Genomic DNA, 26,027 nt, shown 5'->3' with positions numbered 1-26,027 from the left:
CGTCGGTGTATGGCCTCCTCAAAGATCTACTGGCACCGGACAAACCAACGGACAGGACTTACACAGGGCTGTGTGCGCTGGCTCGAGAACACCTCAAGCCGAGGGAGAGCATCTTAATGGCCAGGTATCGCTTTGACACGCACCATCGCTCCGAGGGCCAGAATGTGGCGAGCTATGTCGCCGACCTAAGACACCTTGCGGGACCGTGCAAGTTTGCCGGATCTTTGGGGGAAATGTTGCGGGACTTTTTCATGCTTGGAATTGGCCACGAGGTCATTCTTCGCAAACTGCTGTCTTCCGAATCCCCAGATCTGAGCAAAGCCATCACGATAACTCAGGCTTTCATGTCCACTAACGATAACACGAAACAGATATCTTCACAGAATCAAAGCTCACCGGCAAGTACTGTGCATAAAATAATGCCTTCAGCAGGCAGAACTGTACATGGCAGGGCCCACACGACCACAGGGGTCAGGCCTAGGGTGACTCAGAGGCTGCCGTGGAGTGCTAATGTGAATCCATTAACGCCATGCTGGTGCTGCGGGGGCAGTCATAGAGCCCATCAATGTCAATTCAAGCACTACGTGTGCAAGGGCTGTGGAACAGTGGGGCAGCTCCAGTGAATGTGCAAGCGACCTCAGACTCACCACGTGGCAGAGTCAGCAGAGAGCGACTGATCCAGTGTGGATCACGCTGAACGAGCAGGAGAGGCAACACAACCGGAGGAAAAGGAGGAAGTGTATGGGGTACAAATTTCACCACCAAAAGCCCTCTGATAATGTTAAAAGTTAAACTTAACGGCATTCCAGACTCCATGGAATTGGACACGGGGGCGAGTCAATCGATTAAGAGCCAGAAGGCCTTTGAGAAACTGTGGAGTAACAAGGCACTGAGGCCAAAACTGAGTCCGATTCACACTACGCTGCGCACTTATACAAAGAACTCATACCTGTTATCGGCAGTGCGGCAGTGAAAGTATCGTATGACGGAATGGTGCATGATTTACCACTATGGATTGTACCAGGTGATGGCCCATCGCTGTTCGGCAGGAGCTGGCTAGGCAAGATCCGGTGGAACTGGGATGACATCAAAGCACTGTCTTCGGTGGATAACATCCCGTGCGCCCAGGTGCTAAACAAATTCCCGGCGTTATTTGAGCCAGGCATCGGCAACTTCACAGGTGTCAAAGTGTAGATCCATCTTGTTCCTGGGGCACGGCTCGTTCATCACAAGGCCCAAGCAGTCCCATACATGATGCGAGAGAAAGTTGAAATCGAGCTGGACAGACTTCAACGAGAGGGAATCATATCGCCAGTCGAGTTCAACAAGTGGGCCAGTCCAATCGTGCCGGTACTAAAGAGTGATGGGACGGTCAGAATCTGCGGGGACTACAAGGTGATGATCAACCAAGTCTCGTTACAGGACCAGTACCCGCTACCCAAGGCGGAGGACTTATTCACACAGAGAGTGGTAAACCTGTGGAATTTTTTACCACAGAAAGAAGTGGAGTGAAGTTCGTTAGATATATTCAAGAGAGAGTTCTATGTGGCTCACACGGCTAAGGGGATCAAGGGGTATGGAGAGAAAGCGGGAGTGGGGTACTGAAGTTGCATGATCAGCCATGATCATATTCAATGGCTCGAAGAGCTGAATGGCCTGCTCTTGAACCTATTTTTTATGTTTCTATGTTTCGCAATGCTAGCAGGGGGAAAGTCATTCACCAAGCTAGAACTAACCTCTGCTTACATGACACAGGAGCTGGTTGAACAGTCAAAGAAGTTGACGTGCATTATCACGCACAAAGGACTGTTTGTGTACCACAGATGCCTTTTGGGATTCGCTCAGCGGCGGCCATCTTCCAGAGGAACATGGAGAATCTGCTGAAATCGGTTCCATGCACTGTGGTGTTCCAAGCCGATATCTTGATCACTGGTCGCAATGCCACTGAACACTTGCACAACCTGGAAGAGGTTCTAAAGTGACTGGACGGAGTGGGACTCAGACTGAAATACTCCAAGTGTGTTTTCCTGGCGCCGAAGGTCGAATTTTTGGGGAGAAAGATTGCGGCGGACGGCATCAGACCCACGGACTCCAAGATGGAGGCCATCAAGAATGCACCCAGACCACAGAATGTGATGGAGCTGCGTTCGTTCCTGGGACTCCTCAACTATTTTGGTAACTTTCTACCGGGGTTGAGCACTTTGCTGGAACCCTTGCATTTATTGCTACGCAAGGGTGACGACTGGGTTTGGGGTAAATCTCAAGAGACAGTCTTTAATAAGGCCAGGAACCTGCTATGTTTTAACAAGTTACTTGTATTGTAAACGCTTAGTAAAGCATGTGATGTGTCGTCGCACAGGGTCGGTTGTGTGTTACAGCAAGCAAATGTGTTAGGCAAACTGCAACCGGTTGTATATGCGTCTAGAAGTTTATCCAAGGCTGAAAGAGCCTACAGTATGGTTGAGAAAGAAGCGTTGGCTTGTGTATACTGGGTTAAGAAAATGCACCAATATCTATTTGGTCTCCAGTTCGAGCTCGCTTACTTCACTGCTCTCAGATGGCTCCCTGGTTATCCAGGGTCCTGCTCAGCTACAGGACACACCCCCACTCGCTCACCGGGGTTTCCTCGTAAGAATTGTTATTGAAGAGAACACTCAAAACCAGGCTCTCCTTCGTCCACCCGGATCTCAATGCTCACTTAGAAACCTGGCAGCACCGGCATAACGTGTACCACGATCGCGCGGCGGCCTCGCATGACATTGAGGTCAATGGTCCTGTGTTTGTTCTAAATTACGGTCAAGGTCCCAAGTGGATTGCTAGCACTGTCTTAGCCAAAGAGGGGAATAAAGTGCTTGTTGTGAAATTGTTGAATGGGCAAACGTGCAGCAAGCACCTGGATCAGACCAAACTACGATTCACGGACAACCAAGAACAATTTGAAGAAGAACCTACCAGCTATGATCCACCAACACACACCCAACCAGAAACTGACCTCGCTGTCAACCACGACAGTCCGATCAGACCAGCCGCGCGGCCATGCAGCAATGATCCGACCAACTCACCCTTGCCAGGATTTCAACTCAGGCGATCGACCTGGGAACGCAGAGCGCCAGATCGCCTCAACCTGTAAATAACTTGTGCTCAAGACTCTGGGGGGGAAGTATCGTTATGTATGTGAACTTCACCTGTATGTAAGACACCACTAGAGGGCACATCTGTGGGAGACCTGTGTACCCTGAAGCAAGCAGGTATAAAAGGCAGTCCACCACGCTGCTGCCTCACTTTGGAGTTATATTAAAGAGACCAAGGTCACAATGGTTTGAGTTTACAACACAGTCTCATGGAATTATTCTGAACTTATCAGGAGAGAAACTTGAGAAGGATGCAAATTCAGGGCTAGGGCGGGGGCACCATAGAGGAAGTTTGGCCCGGTGAACTGGGGAAGGGAGGGAAGCGACAGAGGCAGCTGAACGGATGGCTTTAATCTTAGCAACAAAGCAGTTCATGAGTTCCTCGCACTTGTTGTTGGAGGTGAATGCGGTGAATGAGGGGAGAGGGGTTAAGATGATGGTTTGCAGAGAAGAAAAGCCAGGGTTTATCTTTCCATTCTAGGATGATTCTGGAATAGTGAGCAGTTTAGGCAGCACCTGATAGGTCCAGCCAGATCTGGCGATGAACACCAGTTATCCGCCATATATGTTTGGGTCCTTTGGATTTGGGGAACGATCAGGGTCAGAGAGATTAATGGTTTTACTGGGGACTAGGCCACAATGGTGGTGGTGAGGGGGGTGTTGAGTGGATCAGCAGCTGCAGAAATGTCGTGGTGAATGGACGACAAAAGGCTGGGCAGTTGGGATTTTGAAAGTGAATTAGGAGGGAGGACAGACGGACCAATATCAGCATCTTACACCAGGCCAACATTGAAGCACTGACCACACTCGATCAGCTCCACTCGGCAGGCCACATAGTTCGCATACCAGACACGAGATTACCAAAGCAAGCGCTCTACTCGGAACTCCTTCACGGCAAGCGAGCCAAAGGTGGGCAGAGGAAACATTAGAAGGATGCCCTCAAAGCCTCCCTGATAAAGTGCAACATCCCCACTGACACGTGGGAATCCCTGGCCAAAGACCGCCCTAAGTTGAGGAAGTGCATCTGGGAGGGTGCTGAGCTCTTCGAGTCTCATCGCCGAGAGCATGCAGAATCAAGCACGGGCAGCAGAAAGAGCGTGCGGCAAACCAGTCCCACCCACCCCTTCCCTCAACGACTGTCTGTCCCACCTGTGACAGGGATTGTGGCTCTCGTATTGGACTGTTCAGCCACCTAAGGACTTATTTTTAGAGTGGAAGCAAGTCTTCCTCGATTCCGAGGGACTGCCTAAGATGATGATGATGATGAGAAGGAGGGAGTTCTCCAATCACAACTGGTCAACCCCGGCACCTCCAGGGTAGATAAGGAACCTGGGTGATTTTAATTACCTGCCCGTCCGATTTTGGTCAGGTGGGTAAGGCTTAAAAATCGCCCTTTCCATTTGTTTCTCATTTTGATATGGCCCGGTGTGTTGATATTTCAATGTGCTGTGCCACGGAGGAGAATGATGTGAGTTTGAGCCACATGATCCGTCACACAATCAGTGCCTGATCGCTGTTGCGCTGTGAGGGAGATGAGGTGAGGGACTGAGGGAGAGAAGTACATCAGGGTGGGAGGATTGGCTGTTACTGCAGGACTGCTCCTTGTAGTTAGCGGTCAAAGAGCTACATTGGCAGAGATAAGAACATAAGAAATAGGAGCAGGAGTAGGCCACCTGGTCCCTCGAGTCTGCTCCGCCATTTAATACGATCATGGCTGATCCGATCATGGATTTAGCTCCACTTCCCATAACCCCTTATTCCCTTATCAGTTAACAAACTGTCTATCTCTATCTTAAATTTATTCAATATCCAAGCTTCCACAGCTCTCTGAGGCAGTGAATTCCACAGATTTACAACCCTCTGAGAGAAGAAATTTCTCCTCATCTCAGTTTTAAATGGGCGGCCCCTTATTCTAAGATCATGTCCTCTCGTTCTAGTCTCCCCTATCAGTGGAAACATCCTCTCTGCATCCACCTTGTCAAGCCCCCTCATAATCTTATATGTTTCGATAAGATCACCTCTCATTCTTCTGAATTCCAATAAGTAGAGGCCCAACCTACTCAACCTTTCCTCATAAGTCAACCCCTTCATCTCCACAATCAACCTAGTGAACCTTCTCTGAACTGCTTCCAAAGCAAGTATATTCTTTCGTAAATATGGAAACCAAAACTACACACAGTACTCCAGGTGTGGCCTCACCAATACCCTGTATAACAGTAGCAAGACTTCCCTGCTTTTATACTCCATCCCCTTTGCAATAAAGGCCAAGATTCCATTGGCCTTCCTGATCACTTGCTGTACCTGCATACTATCCTTTTGTGTTTCATGCACAAGTACTCCCAGGTCCCGCTATACTGCAGCATTTTGCAATTTTTCTCCATTTAAATAATAACTTGCTCTTTGATTTTTTCTGTAAGAGTGCATGACCTCACACTTTCCAACATTACACTCCATCTGCCAATTTTTTGCCCACTCACTTAGCCTGTCTATGACCTTTTGCAAATTTTTTATGTCCTCCTCACACATTGCTTTTCCTCCCATCTATGTATCGTCAGCAAACGTGGCTACGTTACACTCGGTCCTTTCTTCCAAGTCATGAATATAGATTGTAAATAGTTGGGGTCCCAGCACTGATCCCTGCGGCACCCCACGAATTACTGATTGCCAACCCGAGAATGAACCATTTATCCAGACTCTCTGTTTTCTGTTAGTTAGCCAATCCTCTATCCATGCTAATATATTACCCCCAACTGGGAGCGGGGTCTCACCCCTCCTGCTCAGGCCTTTACGTAAAAATAAAAATGCCAGGCCTTCGAAAGGAAACACTTTTGAACACCACGGGAAACAGCACACGAACAGATAAAGGTGTGAAGAAATGTACCTGTAGATGAGGCTATCTTGCCTGGGAGTTACCTGCCTCAAATCAGTAAGGCTCAGGAAATGCTCATGGAAGTAATAGAGCTGGAGAATACAGGCCAGGAGGAAGGAGGATGGGAGAGAGATGCTTGCAAATAGCTCGGCGGTATTGTACTGCTCCAAACCCAGGTCTTTCAAACTGAGAAAAGGAATAGAACAAGGTTGTAAGTTAGCCTGCAGTGCAGCAGCGACTACGCTTCAAACTTACCTCGTTGGCTGTAAAGTGCTTTGTGACAGGGGTTGTGACAGGCGCTATATAAATGCAAGTTCTCACTCAGTGAAACATGCAGAGCTTCCACAGTCAGGAACAGATTGGGATCAATATTAGCTCACCACCTCCTGGGCGGTATTCTGGGTGAGCCGATCACCTGCCCGTGATAAAACTCGCCCCATTAAATCAATGGGGTGAAAATCAGTCGGGTTCCACAACGGACGGACAGACAATCGGCTCCACCAGATTAGCACCCGGGCAATTCCCCCGGTGTAACGGTGACACACTCGCTGGCTGGTCAGACCACACCTCGAGTGATACATTCAGTGCTGGCCACCATGGTATCTCCAAAGGTCTGCAGGCCATCCAACACAACATACATTTACATAGCGTCTTCAACATAGCTAAACGTCCCAAAGCACGTCACAGGAGCGTTATCACACATCGAGCCACTTAAAGACATGTTGACTAAAAGAGGTAGGTTCAAGAGTCGTCTGAAAAGGAGGAAAGAGAGGTAGAGAGGCAGAGTGGGTTAGGGAGGGAATTCCAGAGCTTAGGGCCCAGGCAGCTGAAGGTACGGCCACCAATGGTGGGGTGATGGGAAATCAGGGATGCTCAAGAGGCCGGAATTGGAGGAATGTAGAAATCTCGGAGGGTTGTGGGGTTGGAAGGGTTTACAGAGATAGGGCGGGGCCATGGAGGGATTTGAAAATAAGGATGAGAATTTTTAAATCGAGGCGTTGTCAGGCTAGAAGCCAATGTAGGTCAACAAGCACGGGGGGCGATCGGTAAACGGGACTTGGTGCGAGTTAGAACAAGGGCTTCAGAGTTTCTGGATGAGCGCAAGTATGGGACACATAATTAGTTGCGATGAAAGGTTAGAAAATCTCTAGGGGGCCGAAGTTGCCCACCGCTGGAGACGAGGAGCGCCGACCTGGTGTTTTTACCGGCGCGGTGGATGCAGTGGCCTCTTGAGTGAAATTCCGCTCTTTGGCTTTTTTTTTTCAGCAGCCCGGAAGTCGGCCATAACGGGGGCGTGCGTGCGGCGGTGAGCGAAGGTACGCAGTCTGGGGCGGAGGTTGGGGGCGGTCGGAGTGCCCGCCGCTGTCACTCAGCAGCGTAGCACTGATGACATCATCACGGCGCCGCGTCACCACGGTTTTCCCCTTCACTTAAAGGGGCGGGTCTGCACGATTCTTTAAATTCGGTCCACTGGGCCGCCAGGGAGGGTTTTGGCCGGGCCAGCGGCCTGGCACCCAAGGGGGGTGCTGGGGGTGCCAAGCTGCCTGTTGGTAGCCCGGCCGAACCCGGGGTTATGATTATCGGCCCGACATGCCAATCGGCCGCTTAAAACAAAACATGGCAGCAGCGGCAGTGCGTCCTCCCCTTTAACGGGCGCCGCACCGCCATTTTAGAAGGACTCCAAGCTCAGTGCACCGGCAGAAAAAGCTGTTGGGTGGCACCGCACGGCTATGCAAGATTTTTTCGGCGGCAGCAGTGGAGCGGTGGGGGGGGGGGGGGGGTGGTGGAGGGAGTGGGGCACTGCCAGGATACCGCGGGAGCGGAATTTAAAAAATGGCGGCTGTTACACGAAAAATCGGCAGCCATTGCACTCCGCAGCGTGGACGTGATTTCCGGCGGTAACAGGCCTTATGGGAAGGGGAAATTTTGGCCCTCTCTGAGAAGAGACAAGTCAGTGGGGGGAGGGGACTTTAAATAGATGTGCAAGATAGTAAGTGGAATAGAAAAGGTTAATCCTTAGCACTAGTTCAAGGTAAACTACAATTGTAGGAAAAAGGGGAAAATAGGCAAAAAATTGGCAAAAAGTTGAGCAAGCACTGTACCTGTCCTCGGACATGCCCATTATCTGCTGAAAGAACCAAGAGACTATCTTAAACTGATAGGTGTAGATTGCAATGAGCACCAGCATTGAATAAGACACAACAGTGATCCAGAAATACCTCAGGATTTGACGCCACCAATCGTAATGTACCTGTAAACAAAAGAGGGGATAAACTGCAGCAAGTGTTGGGGAGGGATTTCAGAGTCACTTCTCACACTGTCTCAGTAACCCCTCTCCCCGGCACCCTGTGTCACTGACTGCATCGCTATTGATGTTAATCCAGCTTCCTCACACTGTCACTCAGTAACTCCTCCCTCCCCCCCTATGCCTAGTGTTACTGACTGTATCTCCGACACGGCAAGCGAGTCCCAGGTGGGCAGAGAAAACGCTTCAAGGACACCCTCAAAGCCTCCTTGAAAAAATGTAACATCCCCACCGACACTTGGGAATACCTGGTCCAAAACGGCTCAAAGTGGTGGAGGAGCATCCGGGAAAGCGCCGAACACCTCGAGTCTCTTCGCCGGGAGCACGTGGAAGCCAAGTACAAACAGTGGAAGAAGGGTACGACAAATCAAATACCCCACCCACCCGTCCCTCCAACCACCGTCTGCCCCACCTGTGACAGAGACTGTGGGTCCCACATTGGGCTCATCAGTCACTTGAGAACTCATTGTAGTGTGGGAACAAGTCATCCTGGACTCCAAGGGACTGCCTAAGAAGAAGATCTCTCTACTGATGTTAATCCAACTCCCCCAAACTGTCACTCAGTAACTCCTTCCCCATAATGCCAAGTGTGACTGACTGTATCTCTCCACTGATGTTAATCCAATTCGCTCACATGGTCACGCAGTAACCCCTCCCCCCCCCCCCAGCACCCTATGTTACTGCCTCGATCTCTCCTGATCCCAGCAGGTACTGTAACGGTGCTAGGGCTGATCCCGGTGTCCGATTCAACTAGCTGCAGCAACTGGGAATGACCTGTTCCATGGTGTGATGTCGCTGGGCACAGGGACTATCCTGGGAATGGTTCGTGCGTTTGATTCCATTAGGTACAATAACTGAGCTGGGAGTGGTCTCCATGTCTGATACCACCAACACAGTGGCTGGGGTGAGTTAGCACCTTGTCCTGTGCCTGCTGAGTAGAATTACCTGATACAGTGCCACACAGGAGAGGAACAGCATGATGTAGAGAACTTTATAGACCACGACTCTGCCACTGAAACTAATGATGAAAAACATGACTGCGCAGCAATAGATCCAGTATTTGATCAACAATCCCTGAACAACACTGCCAATCATTGTCATCAGTGTCCCTTCCTTCTGGGCACCCTCTGTAGGCACAAGCAGAAAGACAGAAATATGGCATGTTAACGGTCAGCAGATTTCCTTCACGAGAATACTGACATTTTCACATAAGATGGGGTAGACATTTGGCCCTCTCTCCCAAAAGTCTGTGGATTCTCGAACAACAGGAGCTTTCAAGATTGAGAGCGATAGGGTGTTGATAGTTAAGGATGGACATACAAGATTCTGAGGGGGATTGACAGGGTAGATGCTGAGAGGATGTTTCCCCGGGCTGGGGAGTCGAGAACCAGGGGGCACAGTCTCAGGTTAAGGGGTCGACCATTTAGGACTGAGATGAGGAGGAATTTCGTCACTCAGAGGGTGGTGAATGTTTGGGATTCTCTGCCTTTGGCTGTGGATGCTGAGTCTCTGAATATATTCAAGGCTGAGATAGGTGGATTTCTGGAGTCTGGGGGAATCAAGGGATATGGGGATCGGGTGGGAAAGTGGAGTTGAGGTCGATGATCAGCCATGATCTTATTGAATGGCGGAGCAGCTTGAGGGACGGCTCCTGCTCCTATTTCTTATGCTCATGATATGGAACTAAGGCAGATAAATGTTGAGGCCAGCCATGACCTCATGACCACCTTAACTCCACTTTCCCGCCCAATCTCCATATCGTTGATTCCCCTCGATTCGAAAAATCTATCAATCTCAGCCTTGAATATATTCTGAGACTCAGCATCCACAGCCCTCTGAGGCAGAGAATTCCAAAGATTCACAACCTTCTGAGTGAAGAAATTCCTCCACATTTCTGTCTTAAATGGCTGACCCCTTATCCTGAGACTGTGACCCCTAGTTCTAGACACTCCAACCAGGGTCAAGGGACTGAATGGCCTCTTTCTGTTTCTATGTGCATGCCATCCCAAGACAAAGAGCCACCTTAGAAGCCACTGATAGCAGTGTGACTCCTCGCACTTCTGGGCTCACTAACAGCCCCCTTCTTGTGGATAGAAGCTACACTTGCACCCTGGAACACCGAGGGAATGCGTACCTTAAAACAGGAAACCAAAGGCAGCTGGAAGATACATTAGTGGTTCCTCCCACTGACCTACTTGCTTATAGTCATTGCCCTACCCTCGCCTCGGGTACCAGCCAAACACTGTTGGCTGGCACATGTCACCTCTCCCACTGGACACTCAACATCAGTCTCTCCGGCGTTAGCCTTGATTCAGTGGTGGCACTCTCGCCTCGGAGACAGAGGTCGGGGGATATGGAGCAAAGGTGGCTAAATGGAGTTGAGGTGTAGATCAGCCATTATCTAATTCAATCCCTTATCTAAGGAAGGTTATACTTGCCTTGGAGGCGGTACAACGAAGGTTCACCAGATTGATTCTTGGGACGAGAGGGCTGTCTTATGATGAGAGATTGTGTAGAATGGACTTATGCTCTCTGGAGTTTAGAAGAATGAGAGGTGATCTCATTGAAACATACAAGATTCTGAAGGGGATTGACAGGGTAGATGCTGAGAGGATGTTCCCCCTGGCTGGAGAATCTAGAACTAGGGTCACAGTCTCAGGATAAGGGATTGGCCATTTAAGACAGAGATGAGGAGGAATTTCTTCACTCAGCGTGTTGTGACTCTTTGGAATTCTCTGCCCCTGAGGGCTGTGGATGCTGAGTCTCTGAATATATTCAAGGCGGAGATCGATAGCTATTTGGAGTCTAAGGAAATGAAGGGATATGGAGATCGGGCGGGAAAGTGGAGTTGAGGTCAATGATCAGCCATGATCTTATTGAATGGTGGAGCAGGCCCCAGGGGCCTTAGGGCCTACTCCTGTTCCTATATCAACCCCTTTCTTTCTTTACGTGTGCTTTTACTATCTTCTTTTTTTTAAACCCTCCTTTGATTTTCTCTCCTCTCAACACTCGGAATCAGGAGATGGAAAATGGGGTTTTGGTGCTTAAGGTTTGAGTAGCTCCCAGCTTTATCCCAACTCACCCCAGCCACTGGATGCACGGAAGTGTGTGATTAGAACTTCGGGAACACGGTATCTAATTGATTTCAGATACTCCACTATTGAATGCAGCCTAACAAACCTGTGGTACATGTCTCCATGAGGCTTATCCCAGTTTAGTGTTTACCGATACAATAATTGTCCGGGACAAGGAACTGCGAATGGGGAAGTTACTTGACAGGGAAAGGAAACTAGCCCAGGTAAACTGGTAAACAGGTAAACATTTTTTTCTTTGGAACAGAGGAGGCTGGGGGGAGATTTAATTGCGGTGCATAAAATGAAAAGGGGCCTAGATAGAGTGGTTAGGATGGACCTATTTTCCTTAGCAGAGGAGTCAACAACAAGGGAGCATAGATTTAAAGTAATTGGTAGGAGGTTTAGAGGGGAAATTTCTTCACCCAGAGGGTGGTGGGGGTCTGGAACTCACTGCCTGAAAGGGTGGTAGAGGGAGAAATCCTGGCAAGTAAGAGAATGCACAAACAACGGCAAAGGTTGAAAGAGATGATGATTAGGTTACAGACCAGACATATTCCCACAGGAAGTTGAGAGGCTGCAGTTCGTTGGATGAGCAGAGAAAGTAAAATTAAAACAAGACTTAAAGAAATAAAAAGGTCTGTGGCAAACGTAGGCCTTGGAGAGGGTGCGGTGGAGATTTACCAGAATGATTCCAGGGATGAGAGTCTTCAGTTATGTGAAGAGACTGGAGAAGCTGGGCTTGTTCTCCTTACAGCATGAAGGTTATGGGGAGACTTAACAGAGGTGTGAAATATTATGAGGGATTTTGATCAACGTTCCCGTTAAGATGCGTAGCCGCGCAGCGCTCTGTATTTCCCCTCAGCGGCTCACCGGTTTGTAAATTGGAAAGGACCATCATGCACAGTATTTAGAATGGGCCACGCAACCCAACAAATAATTGAAGGGAACACTGGTTTTGATAGAGTACATAAGGAGAAACTCTTTCCCCAGGCAGGAAGGTGGGTAACCAGAGGACACAGATTTAAGATTATTGGCCAAAGAACCAGAGGGGAGATGAGGAGAATTTTTTTCACACAACAAGTTGTTATGAGCCGGAACACACTGACTGAAAGGGTGGTGCAAGCAGATTCAATAGTGACTTTCAAGAGGCAATTGGATAAGTACAAGAAAAGGAGACATTTGGAGGGCTATGGGGAAAGAACTAACTGGATCGCTCTTTCAAAGAGTCAGCACAGACACACTGGGCTGAACGGCAAGGTCCCACAGGCTGGATATTCGGTAATGGTGGCGGGGCAGTAAAGTTTGTGTCCGGGAACAGTTTGCGCCTCAGTCAGCAAAATTCACCAGCTGGGCCCTGAGTGTGGGGCGGAGTGCTAAAGGAGGCGTTACACACCTTTCTCAGGGCACTAGGCCGGCTGAGCAAGCGGAAATCCCCAGCTAAACAGCCAGCCTCAGAGCGCTGAGAGAGAGGCCTGGGGAGAGAAAAAAACCTGAAATAAAACACCAAAAACATTCCCAATAAATAACTCACGCCACCACATCCTAAATCGCAAAAAAAAAGATGGAACAAGAATCTCACTTACCTGAGGTGGACATTACTGACCTCACTACAGTCACTAGAGAGCGGGCCGCCTGTTTTCACAGGCGGTCCCAGCAGGGGGCGCTGCGGGGCGTATGGGTCGGGTAGAAGTCAAACGTCGAGTCAGTGTCACAACAGGGGGCGCAGCACACTGCCTTGCCTCTTCCGGGCGGTAATGCTCCGTGCCCTACTGAAACCGGTCCCAAAAAACCCAGTGGGGCGCTGGGAGCTGGCTGCCCGCCCGTAAAAGCTTACCGCCGCCATTGCTGCCCCTCCGGGGCAAAAACAGAGGCGGACAGGACCGGGAAATCCAGCCCTACCATTCTAATTCGATTAAAAGATGCAAATGATAGGTACAACTTTGCTAAAGTGAAACTGCAGCAGAATCACGCGCACTTTATACGCGATACCCCAGCATTAACCAGACACAGGAAAGAGGGAGGCAGCAGCAACGAGAGAATTCCTGAGCTAACACTGGCTGCATGCCTGGCCATGTGGTGCGGGAAGATGCTTCCTTACCTGCCTCCTGAATGCTGACCTCGTTGAGAGGAACCTGGCCCCGTTTATTCATTTCCTCTTTTTCGGTCAGGTGCTGACGCAGTAAAAGCCAGAAAGTGAATGCGTAGATGATCTGTAAGACGGAATACATACAACGTGCACTCCAAGTATCAACAACAAAAGCCCAGAGTCAGATCCGGCACCGTCCCCACCCACTGCCTTCTCACTCCGTCACGCTCCTTTATAAATGTTTTGGGCCCATTTGGGCCTTTAGAGGGGAAGCACTGTGTTTCCAGGGAACACGGCCAAACTGGGCAGGGATTGGATTCAGAAGAGGGGGTAAAACTTCACCTCCGCCCGATACGAAGCGCACCTTCCGTTGTTGTAAGCTTTTCTCCGGCACATGGGTTACGGTGGAGGTGCCGTCGATATTCGGCACGTGGATGGTTTTGTGCTCGGGACGGATGTAGTTGCGGCTGAGGGGCAGAAGTGACCTTGCAGCAGGTCGGGCGCCCCGATCACTCATCAGTGCGTCGGTAATGATGTCAGTGCGTCTGTAATGATGTCAGTGCGTCTGTAATGATGTCAGTGTGTCTGTAATGATGTCAGTGCGTCTGTAATGATGTCAGTGTGTCTGTAATGATGTCAGTGCGTCGGTAATGATGTCAGTGCGTCTGTAATGATGTCAGTGCGTCTGTAATGATGTCAGTGTGCCGCTAATGATGTCAGTGCGCCGCTAATGATGTCAGTGCATCTGTAATGATGTCAGTGTGTCTGTAATGATGTCAGTGCGTCTGTAATGATGTCAGTGTGTCTGTAATGATGTCAGTGCGTCTGTAATGATGTCAGTGCGTCTGTAATGATGTCAGTGCGTCTGTAATGATGTCAGTGTGCCGCTAATGATGTCAGTGCGCCGCTAATGATGTCAGTGCGCCGCTAATGATGTCAGTGTGTCTGTAATGATGTCAGCACATCTGTAATGATGTCAGTGCGTCTGTAATGATGTCAGTGCGTCTGTAATTATGTCAGTGCGCCGCTAATGATGTCAGTGCATCTGTAATGATGTCAGTGTGCCGCTAATGATGTCAGTGCACCGCTAATGATGTCAGTGCATCTGTAATGATGTCAGTGCATCTGTAATGATGTCAGTGCGTCTGTAATGATGTCAGTGCGTCTGTAATGATGTCAGTGTGTCTGTAATGATGTCAGTGCGTCTGTAATGATGTCAGTGTGCTGCTAATGATGTCAGTGCGCCGCTAATGATGTCAGTGCATCTGTAATGATGCCAGTGCGTCTGTAATGATGCCAGTGCGTCTGTAATGATGTCAGTGCGCTGCTAAAAAATGTCAGCATGATGCGGACGTGCAGCACTGCGCTGACACGTTACAACATCTCTCCCCTTCAGTTAAAGGGGAGGGCTGCTGCGAGCTCTACATATTTTTAAGTTCGGCCCACTGGGCCACCAGGGAGGGTTTCGGCCGGGCCAGCGGCCTGGTACCCAAGAGGGGGTGCCAGGCTGCCCGTTGGCAGTCCAGCCGAACCCACGGCATAATTGTCGGGCTCGACATGGCAGTCGACCGACAATAAAAAATAAAATGGCATCGCCGGCAGTGCCACCTCCCCTTTAAGGGCAGCCGCACCCCTGACCAACAAGGAGTGCACCGAGACAAAAAGCCATCGGGGGCATCGGCACCCGACACCGCCCTGCCCCGATGAAGGACAATTTGCAAAATGGCGGCCCCTTTGCGGCGAGTCGGCAGCCATTCTATGCCACCCCGTGGCTGCCGCGTTCAACCAGCCAGAGGCCTTATCGGGAGGGGAAATTTCGGCCCCGAGAATGAGGGCTGCCATTCAAGCCTACAAACCAACCAATTGGTGATGACAACTGTAATAAGCAGAACACGTCGCTGAGCAAAGGCGAGATCTGCTACACAAAACTGATCTTTATCAATGGATGATGGGTGAGGCTGAACGGGAAAGATGTAGGGGAGTTATTGAGGGTCTGTTTTACAAAAACATTCCCCCCAAACCACCAATGCCCTTTGACCTTCCTTTCCCAGGCAGTGATTGGATGAGGCTGGTCAGAGACTCCCTGACACAGGGTATTGGATTCTACTTCACTTGAGGCAGAGGTTGGCAAACCTTTGTTTGCTGAGCTTCACATCCCATGCATGCTCCCTCTATCCAGGAAATGGTATTTTATTTCATAATTAATGTTGGCATAGATATAGCCGGTGACCCTGAATAGTTCAGGACCTGGAAAACAGTCACTGGCAGTGGGGCGGAACGGTGGTATTGGATTGTTATACGCAACGTCTGGTGTTCAGTTCTACTGCAGTCAAATGGCACGGAATACCAGGCGCTGCCGATCCGATACCGCCCATTTGCCCCAGCGTCTGAGACGAATTCCTAGGCCCAACGGTTTTGCCACTTTAGGGGGTCAAAATTCGGTTTCTATTGCCTCCCATTAACGCCGGCGATGGGCGGCAAACGGGCGGCAAAGTCCTGCCGTCGGCGGTTAGCGACATCCAAGGCTCCGGGGAAATTCAGTTGGGTCTTTGGTAGAGGCACCAAGAGGTAATACTGTGCCCTCTAACGCCACCCACGTGGTGACATCATCCAGCGAGCAGCGCCCCCTTGGCGCCGCTCCTGCGCTATTTGGTCTCAACGGCGGCCTTACCGCCTGGCGTTCTTACAGCCTGAGAAAAGTGGTGAGTCCATCGTGGAACTCGAGCAGAATTGCCTAGAGAGAAAGCTAAGTTTCTTTCTGTGTTTATTTCTGCATTTTTTAATTAGTTGCACCAGTGTGGAAGTGTGGGTGGGGGTCGGAGAAGTTTTAGTTTTTTTTCTCCCCGTTTCTTCAGCCAACATGTCGGCAGCCTCCCGTTGGGAAATTCAGTTGGCCTCCTGAGCTCCCGAGGATGAGTGTGCAATGCTACTTTTAGCGCTGCTCTCTCATCTTTGGGCGTAAAAACTGAATTTGGCACCTAACGCCCGGCGCTAAAATCAGCACTTGGGCAGTAACACCGCCTCAAAAATGGCCATAACCAATTTTGTGTTTTAAAGCTCCTCCCTTGCACCTTAGGATTTTCCAGCGGTTGTGAAATCCCTCGGATTGGCCTCACGTCCCCTGCAGTGTGGCGGAAAACATGTTCCTTTCGCGGAGTAATGCTAGCCAAGTGGGAATAGAGCGGAGAAATTTCCCGGACAGAGTCACCTGTTTCTCTCAGGTACTTAACCACGTGATCGCGTCTGAAATCACACGTACACTGTATCCCAAGGAGAGGACTTGCGGTCCTCTTCAATGTTCACCACGCTTCACATTTTTGTGTCGTCTGTAAATCTCGATGTTGTACAGTATCATAAACACTGGCATGGACCAGTTGGGCCAAGTGCCCTGTTTCTGTGCTGTAAATTATACGCGATGTCCAGATACTTATAAATATTAGGAACAATGAAGAGCCCTGGAGGGCTCACCACCGTTTACATGTCCCGCTACTCCTGTCCAAATAATCATCCATTAACCACATACTCTCTGATTTAAGGGTATCTGTCCATTATGTCTGCCATTCTCTACATTCCTCCCACCCCCATAACCTTATTATGCCACCATCCCATAACCTACCTCCCCCTCCCTCCCATAATCTTGTGCTATCCCCACCCGCAGTTTGGGAACATCTGATGTATGATCCGACTCTGATTAGGCACATACACTGTTGCAATGAGTTCGGTGATTAACGCGGTGATCGTTCGTCATGATCCACACAAACCTTGGCTCCCAGATGCAGGCACGGCGTGTTGGACCGTTTCAGGTCGAAGTCGATGAGCACAGCGTCGGATGCTCCGGGGAAGAGCTCTGCCTCGCTGAGCTGCAGGCCCGTAAAGAACTGATGGGTTATCAGCAGGTTCCCATAAACCACCAGGAAGGGGGAGCTCAGCTTGGCCCATCGTTGGCGATCACGGAGCATCCAGATCACGCAGGCCCAGATCAAAAAGGCAAAGGTCAGCCAGCTGTTGTATGTAATGCTCCAGACCTGAGGAGGAGAAGGAGAATGACCAGTTAGTGGCCAGGCCCTCGCTACATCATCGGTTCTCCGGCAGAAGACCAAGCGATCTATCTATCGCTGCCTCACTACAGCAGCAAAATCACCCCAGGAACCAGTACCTTAAGTTGTAAGGAAAGGTTCAGGAAGCTGGGATTCTGAGGGGACTCGACAGGGTAGATGCAGAGAGCATGTTCCCCTCATGGGGAATCTAGAACTAGGGGGAAAAGTTTCAGACTAAGGGGTCGCCCATTTAATTGAGGACTAATTTCTTCTCTTAGAGGGTTGTGAATCTTTGGAATTCTCTGCCCCAGAGAGCTGTGGAGGCTGGGTCATTGAATATATTTAAGGTGGAGATGGATAGATTTTTGAGCGATAAGGAAGTCGAGGGTTATGGGGAGTGGGCAGGGAAGTGGAGTTGAGGCCAGGATCAGATCAGCCATGATCCTATTGAATGGCGGAGCAGGCTCGAAGGGCCAAATGGCCGACTCCTGCTCCTATTTCTTATGTTCTCTTTGTAAAAAGTGGCGGCTTGAAGGTGAAGCCAATTAGCAAAATTGATTCATTAATGTGATCACTGGTGGTGAAGGATTCAAACAGGGGGGACAAGTTAAAACATGAGGCAGTATGAAGGAAAGACAAGTGATACTTTTTTATCCAAATGGAAAGTGAGCTGTGAATTAAATTAACTGGGAAAGGTCTTGGCACTAACAGTATAACAGTAGTCAAGAGACCTACTGAATATAATTTGAGAGAGAAATGGTGAGATTTGTGGGATATGGGGAGATTTGTGGGATATGGTGAGATGGAGTTGAGAGAGGAGAGACATAATGATGAGATATACAAGAAGGTAGGTAGGCAGGACTGTGGAATAAGGTGCGAAGGTGGGATTGACGTATAAGGTGGGTAGGTGGGGTTGAGGGATATAGTGGGAAGGTGGGGAGTTGGGATTGATCTGTGACAAATTCTAACAATCTTTTTTGTTCTTTCTACAGAGCCATTGACACAAAGAGCATTGAGGTCACAAGTTCATTTGGTTTGACTCTCACAACTTTGAAACTCTAGCAGTATTTAAATAAAATATTGAAACTCTTTCAGAATTAAAACAAATGCTAAAATGAATAATGCCATTCGTATGCAAGCCGCGATAAAACAGTCCTTCAGCTTGAATCTAGTGTGTCTGCAATGGCACGTAATACTGATGCCTCGCACCAGGCACACATCTATTTTAATGAAGATGTTCCAACTCTTAACCAGACATTACATTGTGATGTGGTGAATTCTATGACAGAGTGCATTTCCTCAAAAGTGTCAAGTAACTGAGAGTTTCCTTGTGATGTGCAGATGTCTCACTGGAGATTTATTCTACCGCTTTCATCAAGAGGACAAGTAGCACCAGCCAAGAGTGAATAGGAAGTCCTGCCTTCACGCATACTGTTATGTCCTTGGATGCTCTAACAATGACTCCACGAAGCAAAGTGTTGTACTTGAACTGTAGTGACCTTAGTCCTTTATTAGTTAACTCCAGAGTGAGGATCACACCTGGTGGCCTGCCTTTTATACTAGGCCAGGCACACCTGTACAAGTAACCTACAAGTCTCCCACTGCTGGGCCCTCTGGTGGTACACTTTGTGACAGTACCAACATTAGCCATGTAGGATACATGACACATACCATCATGATTATGAGTGCGTAGGTATAGCTCTGCTGCATGATGACATGGCTAATGATCGACAGGCTGCTGGGCAATTTTCCAGGATCATCTTCTATTTCCGACTCCGTGTATGATTCTGTAGGAGAAGCAAAAAGAGAGGGAGCTGAAAACTGTGCTGGAACATTACAGGGATCATGGAGAGGGTGAACATTACAGGGAGCATGGGGAGAGTGAACATTACAGGGAGCATGGGGAGAGTATTATGTATGGAGAAGAAGTCAGACTGAACACTGCGAGCTCAAAGTAAAGTGTCACCTTCGTCTTTTATTGCAGGTCTCCAAAGTGCCTCTCCAACCTGTGAGGCCTCCTTAAATACCTGTGCTCCCAAAAGATTATGGGATCCCTTGGGACTCCAGGGGATGAGCCCTCTGGTGGCTATACGGAGTAAATACAAGTTTACATAGATAACAATATTCCCCCCTCCAAAGTCATTAGTGTAACTATTTACAATGTGAGTCGATCTGGGGCCCTTCTTGCTCTGGTTGATCGTCTCGGTGTGAAAGCTAGTGTTGTTGAATCATTTGTTGGGCCCTCACTGGGTTGCTGTGCAGCTGGCCTTGCTGGGCTGCCTGGTGTGTGTTGGACCCTGCAGGGCTGCTGTGGATGATGGGTTCTGCTTCGTGGTCAACCGTGGTGCCGGTTGCCACTGGTGTGTATGTTGGGGGATCAAAAAAGATAGGGTTTAAGGTGGGCTGCTCAGGATAGTCCGTGAATCTGAGTTGATTTGGTCCAAGTGTTTCCAGTGAATGAGTCCATTTGAAAGTTTGACCCGAAACACCCTGCTCCCCTCTTTGGCCACGGCAGTGCCGGGAAGCCACTTGGGACCTTGTCCATAATTCAATACAAATACAGGATCATTGATTTCAATCTCGCGTGACACATTTGCGCTATCATGGTATGCACTTTGTTGAAGCCGCCTGCTCTCTACCTGTTCATGTAGATCAGGGTGAACTAACGAGAGCCTTGTCTTAAGTGCTCTTTTCATGAGCAGTTCAGCAGGTGGGATCCCAGTGAATGAGTGGGGTCTCGTGCGGTAGCTAAGCAGGACTCGGGATAGGCGAGTCTGCAGTGAGCCTTCAGTTACCCTCTTTAAGCCTTGCTTGATGGTTTGCACTGCTCTCTCTGCCTGACCATTGGACGCTGGTTTAAACGGGGCAGATGTGACATGTTTGATCCCGTTACGGTCATAAATTCTTTGAACTCCGCACTGGTAAAACATGGCCCGTTGTCACTCACCAGGACATCGGGTAAGCCGTGCGTGGCAAACATGGCCTGCAGGCTTTCAGTAGTCGCAGCGGACGTGCTAGTCGACATTATCTCACATTCAATCCACATCTACAACCACAAGGAACATTTTACCCAAGAACGGGCCTGCATAGAAACATAGAAACATAGAAAATAGGTGCAGGAGTAGGCCATTCGGCCCTTCTAGCCTGCACCGCCATTCATAGTCGACGTGTACCCAAGACCACGGTTTGGAGGGCCAAGACCATAAACTTAGCGGCGCCTCCCTGGGTACATTGCTTAACTGCGAGCATGTATTACATCTGTGAACACAGGACTCTAAGTCCGCATCGATACCGGGCCACCACACGTGGGATCTGGCTATCGCTTTCATCATTACGATGCCTGGGTGGTTATTGTGGAGGTCATTGATGAAGGTGTCTCTGCCCTACTTGGGGACCACTACTCGATTGCCCCACAAAAGGCAGTCTGCTTGGATAGACATTTCATCTTTGCGCCACTGGAACGGCTTTATCTCTTCCTGCATTTCCACTGGGACACTGGACCAGCTCCCGTGAAGCACAGCTTTTGACTAGAGATAATAAGGAGTCCTGGCTTGTCCAGGTTTTGATCTGCTGGGCAGTGACGGGTGATTGCTCACTCTCAAATGCTTCCATAACCACGGCTAGATCTGCGGGCTGCGCCATTTCCACCCTCGTGGTGGGCAATGGCAGCCTACTGAGAGCATCGGCACAGTTTTCTGAGCCTGACCTGTGGCAGATGGCATAGTTGTATGCGGACAATGTGAGCGCCCATTTCTGGATGTGGGCCAATGCATTGGTATTTATCCTTTACTCTCGGAAAACAGGGATATTAGTGGCTTATGGTCAGTTTCCAATTCGAATTTTAGCCCAAACAGGTATTGATGCATTTGCTTTACCCCATAGACACATGCTAATGCTTCTTTCTCAATCATGCTGTAGGCTCTCTCAACCTTAGACAGCCTCCTGGATGCATAAGCAACTGGTTGCAGTTTCCCGAAATCATTAGCTTGTTGCAATACACACCCGACGTCATATGACGACGCATCACATGCTAGTACCAAATGCTTACATGGATCATACAACACAAGCAATTTGTTTGAGCATAACAATTTTCTCGCTTTTACAAAGGCATTTTCTTGGCTTTTGCCCCAAACCCATTTGCCCCTTTTTCATAGTAAGACATGCAGTGGTTCTAACAGTGTGCTGAGATCCGGTAAGAAGTTACCAAAGTAGTTCAGGAGTCCCAGAAACGACCGCAGCTCCGTCACGTTCTGTGGCCTTGGTGTGTCTCGATTGCATCCTTCTTCACGTTGGTGGGCCTGATGCCGTCCGCCGCAATCCTCCTTCCCAAGAATTCCACTTCAGGCGCCAGGAAAACGCACTTCGATCATTTTAACCTGAGCCCCACACAGCTGAGTCGACTAAGAACCTCCTCTAGGTTCTGCAGGTGTCCCGACCTGTAACCAAGATGTCGTCCTGGAAGACCATGGTGTGCGGGACTGACTTCAGTAAGCTTTCCATGTTTCTCTGGACTATCACTGCCACTGATCGAATTCCAAATGGGCATCTGTTATAAACAAAAAGACCTTTGTGCGTGTTTATGCAGTTGAGGGCCTTCGATGATTCCTCCAGTTCCTGCGTCATGTAGACTGAAGTCAGATCCAGCTTCGTGAATGTCTTTGCAAAGAGGTCATTGGCCTTTGGTAGTGGGTATTGGTCCCGCAGGGAGAAACGATTGATAGTTACTTTGTAATAGCCACAGATTCTGACGGTGCCATCTCCCTTGAGGACAGGAACGATCGGGCTGGCCCACTCATTGAACTCGATCGGTGAAATTATGCCCCTCTTTGCAGTCGGTCTAGCTCCATCTGTACCCTTTCTCTCATCATGTACGGTACTGCTCTCGCCTTGTGATGGATGGGTCGCGCCCCGGAATTAGGTGGATCTGCACTTTTGCTCCTTGGAATTTCCCAATGCCTGGTTCGAACAGTAAAAGGAAATTTGTTCAAGACCTGGGCACATGTAGTGTCGTCAGTGGGCGATAGTGCTCAGACATCGTCCCAGTTCCAGCGTATCTTTCCCAGACAGGTCCTGCCGAGCAGCGTGGGACCATCGCCCGGTACCACCCAGAGAGTTAGCTTGTGCACCGCTCCATCGTAGGAGACCTTTACGGTAGCACTGCCGATTACAGGAATCAGTTCTTTCGTGTAAGTTCTTAATTTTGTGCGAACTAGAGTTAAGACTGGCCTGGAGGTCTTGTTGCACCACAACCTTTCGAAAGTCTTTTTGCCCATGATGGACTGGCTACTGCAAAGGTCTAGTGAGAAGGAGGAACTGAAGGATATCCTTATAGGTGGGAAATTGATGGGATTGAAGGCCGATAAATCCCCAAGGCCTGATAGTCTGCATCCCAGAGTAATTAAGGAAATGGCCCTAGAAATAGTGGATGCATTGGTGATTATTTTCCAACAGCCTGGATCAGTTCCTATGGACTGGAGGGTAGCTAATGTAACACCACTTTTTAAAAAGGGAGGGAGAGAGAAAGTGGGTAATTATAGACCGGTTAGCCTGACATCAGTGGTGGGGAAAATGTTGGAATCAATTATTAAGGATGAAATAGCAGCGCATTTGGAAAGCAGTGACAGCATGGATTTATGAAGGGGAAATCATGCTTGATAAATCTTCTGCAATTTTTTGAGGATGTAACGAGTAGAGTGGACAGGGGATGTGGTGTATTTGGACTTTCAAAAGGCTTTTGACAAGGTCCCACACAAGAGATTGGTGTGCAAAATCAAAGCATATGGTATTGGGGATAATATACTGACGTGCATAGAGAACTGGTTGGCAGACAGGAAGCAGAGAGTCACGATAAACGGGCCCTTTTCAGAATGGCAGACAGCGACTAGTGGGGTGCCGCAGGGCTCAGTGCTGGGACCCCAGCTCTTTACAATATATATCAATGATTTAGATGAAGGAATTGAGTGTAATATCGCCAAGTTTGCAGATGACATTAAACTGGGTGGTGGTGTGAGCTGTGAGGGGGACGCTAAGAGGCTGCAGGGTGACTTGGATAGGTTAGGTGAGTGGGCAAATGCATGGCAGATGCAGTATAATGTGGATAAATGTGAGGTTATCCACTTTGGGGGCAAAAACGCGAAGACAGAATATTATCTGAATGGCGGCAGATTAGGAAAAGGGGAGGTGCAATGAGACCTGGGTGTCATGGTTCATCAGTCACTGAAAGTTGGCATACAGGTACAGCAGGCGGTGAAGAAGGCAAATGATATGTTGGCCTTCATAGCTAGGGGATTTGAGTATAGGAGCAGGGAGGTCTTACTGCAGTTGTACAGGGCCTTGGGGCCTCACCTGGAATATTGTGTTCAGTTTTGGTCTCCTAATCTGAGGAAGGGCGTTCTTGCTATTGAGGGAGTGCAGCGAAGGTTCACCAGACTGATTCCTGGGATGGCTGAACTGACATATGAGGAGAGACTGGATCAACTGGGCCTTTATACATTGGAGTTTAGAAGGATGAGAGGGGATCTCACAGAAACATACAAGATTCTGACTGGACGGGACAGGTTAGATGCGGGAAGAATGTTCTCGATGTTGGGGAATTCCAGAACCAGGGGACATAGTCTTAGGATAATGGGTAGGCCATTTAGGACTGAGATGAGAAGAAACTCCTTCACTCAAAGAGTTGTTAACCTGTGGCATTCTCTGCCGCAGAGAGTTGTTGGTGCCAGTTAATTGGATATATTCAAGAGGGAGTTAGGTATGGCCCTTACGGCTAAGGGGATCAAGGAGTATGGAGAGAAAGCAGGAAAGGGTTACTGAGGGAATGATCAGCTATGATCTTATTGAATGTTGATGCAGGCTCGAAGTGCCAAATGGCCTACTCCTGCACCTATTTTCTATGTTTCTATGGCTCGCGCCCGTGTCCAGCTCCATTGACACCGGGAGTCCATTTAGTTCAACATTCAGCATTATCGGGGGACAATTCGTGGTGAATGTGTGCACCCAATATACCTCTGCCTACTCGATCTGAGGCTGTGGTTCGTCGTGATCCCCCGTGGATCTGTCCTCCTCTGCTCATGGTGGTTTGCAGGTTTTTAACAGGCTTTGCAGCTCGCCTGCACACTCGTTGGAGGTATCCCATTGTTCCACAGCCCTTGCAAACGTACTCTTTGAATCAGCATGAATGGAAATGATGATTGCCCCCGTAGTGCCAGCAAGGTGTTAATGGCCTTGCATTCATCACCCTTGATGGTGGACTCAGACATCTGCGGACGTGTAGCTGCAGGTATGTGTGACCTGCCCTGTACGTTACAAATTGAAAACAGCATCACTTTGTTCACAGTACTTGTAGCAGCACTTGTGTGGTGAGAGATTTGCTTCGTATTGTCACTGGTGGCAATGAACACTTGAGCTATCGCTATGGCCTTACTCAAGGTCGGAGTCTCTACAGTCAAAAGTTTGCGAAGTATGGTTTCTTGTCCAATGCCAATTCCGAAAAAGTCTCTGAGCATGGCCTCCAAATGCTCTTTAACTTCGCAATGTCCTGCAAGGCGTCTTAGCTCGGCAACATAACTCGCCACTTCCTGGCCTTCAGACCTTTTGTAGGTGTAGAACTGGTACCTCGCCATCAGAACGCTTTCCTTTGGGTTCAAATGCTCTCGGACCAGTGTGCATAAATCGTCGTACGATTTCTCTGTGGGTTTCGCTGGAGTGAGCAGATTCTTCATGAGGCCATACGTTGGTGCCCCACAGACGGTGAGGAGGATCGCCCTTCGTTTGACAGCGTTCTCTTCCCCATCTAGCTCGTTGGTCACGAAGTATTGGTCGAGTCGCTCCACAAAGGTTTCCCAATCATCTCCCTCCGAGAATTTCTCCAGGATGCCCACAGTTCTCTGCATCTTTGGGTTCTGTATCTGTATCTCGTCGCCAGTTGTTATGTATGGCAAAGGAGTCAGACTGAGCACTGTGAGCTCAAAGTAAAATGTGACCATAGTCTTTTCTTGCAGGTCTCCAGAGTGCCTCTCCAACCTGTGAGGCCTCCTTAAATACCTGTACTCCCAAGGGATTGTGGGATCCCTTGGGACTCCAGGGGATGAGCCCTCTGGTGGCTGTACAGAGTAAATACAAGTTTACATATATAACAGAGAGGGTGAACATTACAGGGAGCATTGAGAGGGTGAACATTACAGGGAGCATGGACAGGGTGTAGAGAAGAACAACTGGACTGGCCCCTATTTGCAAAGGTTGAGCGATGCAGAGAGCTCAGATAAGCTTAAGCTGTACAGTACAGTAAAAGAAGGATCTCTGCAAAGTATTTCAATAATCACACTTGAATGAGGTAAACCTAGAATATCATGTCGAAGTAAATCAGTGGACATGAATCTAAGTTAGTAAAAGTACATTTCAAACAGGTCATAAAGACAACCTCATTTATTCAGAATATTTGGAATAATCTGTCAGGCAGGCAAAGAGGCAAATATATTATAGATGATTAAAATACAGTTAGTTGCCATGATGGGAGAGTTAATGTA

The 26,027-nt window shown here is 49.0% G+C and overlaps 1 protein-coding gene across 1 annotated transcript in view; it reads right to left on the bottom strand.

The window, feature by feature from the left end:
* The window catches only part of LOC139276865 (piezo-type mechanosensitive ion channel component 2), a 585,431-nt gene that overhangs the window by 528,182 nt on the left and 31,222 nt on the right, over window positions 1-26,027 (bottom strand). Inside the window, exons 8-13 of the mRNA XM_070894861.1 lie at window positions 19,174-19,289; window positions 17,227-17,490; window positions 13,478-13,589; window positions 9,251-9,432; window positions 8,103-8,251; window positions 5,989-6,186 (exon numbers count right to left, since the gene is read on the bottom strand). Of these exons, the coding sequence (XP_070750962.1) occupies window positions 5,989-6,186; window positions 8,103-8,251; window positions 9,251-9,432; window positions 13,478-13,589; window positions 17,227-17,490; window positions 19,174-19,289 (1,021 nt within the window). The remainder of the gene's footprint in view (window positions 1-5,988; window positions 6,187-8,102; window positions 8,252-9,250; window positions 9,433-13,477; window positions 13,590-17,226; window positions 17,491-19,173; window positions 19,290-26,027) is intronic.

Source organism: Pristiophorus japonicus, chromosome 12, assembly GCF_044704955.1.
Source record: "Pristiophorus japonicus isolate sPriJap1 chromosome 12, sPriJap1.hap1, whole genome shotgun sequence".
Lineage (NCBI taxonomy): Eukaryota > Metazoa > Chordata > Chondrichthyes > Pristiophoridae > Pristiophorus > Pristiophorus japonicus.
This window is presented reverse-complemented; position numbering and strand designations above follow the sequence as displayed.